General features: G+C 37.2%; 1 protein-coding gene across 1 annotated transcript; it reads left to right on the forward strand.

Annotated features, from left to right (window-relative positions):
* Positions 1-630: 630 nt before the first annotated feature.
* Positions 631-2,775, forward strand: LOC119429809 (ATP-dependent 6-phosphofructokinase, muscle type-like; the record flags this gene model as incomplete). The annotated part of the gene is made up of 4 exons (XM_037697354.1): positions 631-702; positions 2,022-2,099; positions 2,314-2,503; positions 2,610-2,775. Coding segments are annotated over exons 1-4 (506 nt in total), but the record flags the coding sequence as incomplete, so codon positions are not given.
* Between the last annotated feature and the right edge of the window lie 119 nt (positions 2,776-2,894).

Raw genomic sequence — 2,894 nt, forward strand, 5'->3', positions numbered from 1 at the left:
CCCACCCACCCACCCACACACACATACACACACACATACATACATTTCTGGAAAGCTCATGCAGGCCCACGCAGCCTAGCTGTGTTGTGGTTCTTGCCACTCTTTGGTGTTTATCAGCTGCATAAACAAGTTCACATAAAATCTATAAAAAGATTTTCTAAAATTGTTCAGCAGATAATTTGCACACAATCAATGCAGCTCATCATCAAGAAGATTTGTGGCTCTGAAAAAAGATCAAACGAGCTCCTCTAAGTTAGCAAGCTGAATCCAAGAGATAGTTCCAATTTTTTTGAAGTGGAGTTATAAGACAAGGTTATGGCAAATTAAAACCCTGCCTGTTTTAGATAGTTGTTCTGAAACAGCAGCAACCCATTTTGGTACTGGTTCATTAATTTCAGTCAGAATTGAACTGTTTCTCCAAACTGAGATTTTTCCAAGAGCTAACAACAGACAAGATATTAATTATTCTTAACCAGTGTCCAGAGCACATAACCCCACTTCAAAATATCAGAATCATGATTTTAAATAGAATCAGATGGATTTACATCTAAAAGTAAAAAAAATGTTAACCAGGGAGTATGTGTTACATATATTTATATGAAATGAGAAATGTGTACTCTTCCTACAGGTATGAATGCAGCTGTGAGAGCGACAGTTCGAGTGGGATTGTACACAGGAGCCAAGGTGTACTTTGTTCATGAGGTAAAAACTGATTTTATTTTTTCGTGATTCAAAAACAAAATCTCAAATCACCCACATCCTGAATGAATGGGTGACTTCACACTATTTTTTACCTGCTTTTACTGTTTTTCATGTTTTTGACATGTACCGGTAACTACTTTTGCATACTTTGTGCAATTTTGGCTATTAATATATCACAATGTTCAGCTTAATCTGGAAATGGATGCCATCTTTGTTTATTTATGTTTTGTAACTTTCATAGCCTACATTTTATAATAGTAATATTTTTCTACAAATATTTTACAAAATTATATTTTACGTCTTTTTAGTTATTTTAAAAATGTTGTGGTCTTTTTTTTTTTCCTTTTATTATTTACTTTTCTATATTTGGTCTGTTTTTATATTTTTAAGCAACTTTTAGTTAATTCAGTCTTTTGCTACTTTTAGCAAACAACCATCTTTTTGCTTTGTTTTGCTTCTTGCTGCCATTTTGCTATAGCAACCATTCTGATACATTTAATTTGCCTTTTGGCACTTTTAATATTATATTAGCTTTTTGCTACTTTTAGGTTAGCAAACCTTGACTGCTTTTAGCTAGTCATTTGCACTTTTCAGCTTTTAGCTAGCACATTGCTACTTTTAGCTTTAAAATAGCCTTTTGCTATTCCAGCACTTCACTTATGTTTTCCTTCTTTCAGCTTCTTAAAATGCTATATGTTGTCATCATTGTATTTTCCCATCTAATGACGAAACTGGTTCTCTGCATTTAACACATCACACCTGGAATACAGCCAGGTGGAGCAGTGGGCACCTATTGAGCACCCACGGAGCAATTATGCTCAGAGACACCACACATGTGGGAATGCCTGGGAGTCGAGCCGCAACTTTCTGGTCCCAAGTCAGCTGTCTAACCTCTACCCCATCTTGGCCTCTTAGCAAAATTTACCATCATTTTACCATTTTTACCATGACATCCAGCACTCATTATTCCCACTGCATTTTCACAGAACATTTCTATTGTCAAAACAAATACCAAAAAAAAAAAAATCTAAGAAAATTGTGTATTTTATTTATTTATTCATTCATTCATTCATTTATTTAATCTAAACTGCTCCAAAATGAGAATTTATAACTTGAATGCTTTTGCTTCTTTTGCATGAAAAAATATGTAACAGTTAGTGCCAAGTTTTATTAAAAAGAAAAATATTTGTTGGACTGAAACAACTGTACCTGTCAGAGTAAATATATGCCTGCATCGTTAAGCCTTGACCTTCTTCCCAGCAATGACCTTTTTTTTTCTAGGAGGTGGGATTGAGTTTTGTTTTGTTGCATGTTAACAGGGTTACCAGGGTCTGGTGGACGGGGGAGATCATATCCGCCCTGCGACTTGGGAGAGTGTGTCGATGATGCTGCAGTTGGTAAGAACAAGACTATCTTTGACCTGCAATCACAGCGTAACGGTTTTGTGTTCAATGTAGCGCTGTAGGTCCGTTAAAGCCAAAGTTCATTTAATAACTCTTCATGGAGCTTGAACATGAGCGCTTCAAGTGAAAATTATCTCACTCTTGATTCCTTCCTGGCTTTCCTGTCATTCTTGTTTGACTGAAATCTTTCCTCCTTGCTTTAAACCAGGGTGGAACTGTGATTGGTAGTGCTCGCTGTCAGGATTTTCGCACCAAAGAGGGGCGCACCAAGGCTGCCTATAACTTGGTCAAGCTAGGCATCACCAACCTGTGTGTTATTGGAGGTGACGGCAGTCTCACTGGTGCCAACCAGTTCAGAACAGAGTGGAAAGACCTGTTGGCAGATCTGATTAAAGCTGGTGAGACTTGACCTAAAAAAAATCCAACACGATGTACATTCAAATGCAAAATGTCCTGCAGTCAAAATTATGGTGGTACATCTTTATTATTTGAATCTGTACTCAGGAAAAATCACATCAAATGAGGCCAAGAGTTCCTCCCACCTTAATATTGTTGGTATGGTGGGCTCCATTGACAATGACTTCTGTGGGACGGATATGACCATCGGCACTGACAGTGCTCTGCATCGCATCATAGAAATAGTGGACGCCATTACGACCACAGCACAAAGGTACACTGTAGACTTTTAGATGACTGAAGGTAGAAACAACAAGCATCAAATTTTAAGCCTTGATCAGATGTCTTTCCATTTACAGTCACCTAAAAATTTTTAGGTGACTGTAAATGGAA

Source organism: Nematolebias whitei, unplaced genomic scaffold, assembly GCF_014905685.2.
Source record: "Nematolebias whitei isolate Nwh7 unplaced genomic scaffold, NemWhi1 Nwh_scaf_7961, whole genome shotgun sequence".
NCBI classification, from domain to species: domain Eukaryota; kingdom Metazoa; phylum Chordata; class Actinopteri; order Cyprinodontiformes; family Rivulidae; genus Nematolebias; species Nematolebias whitei.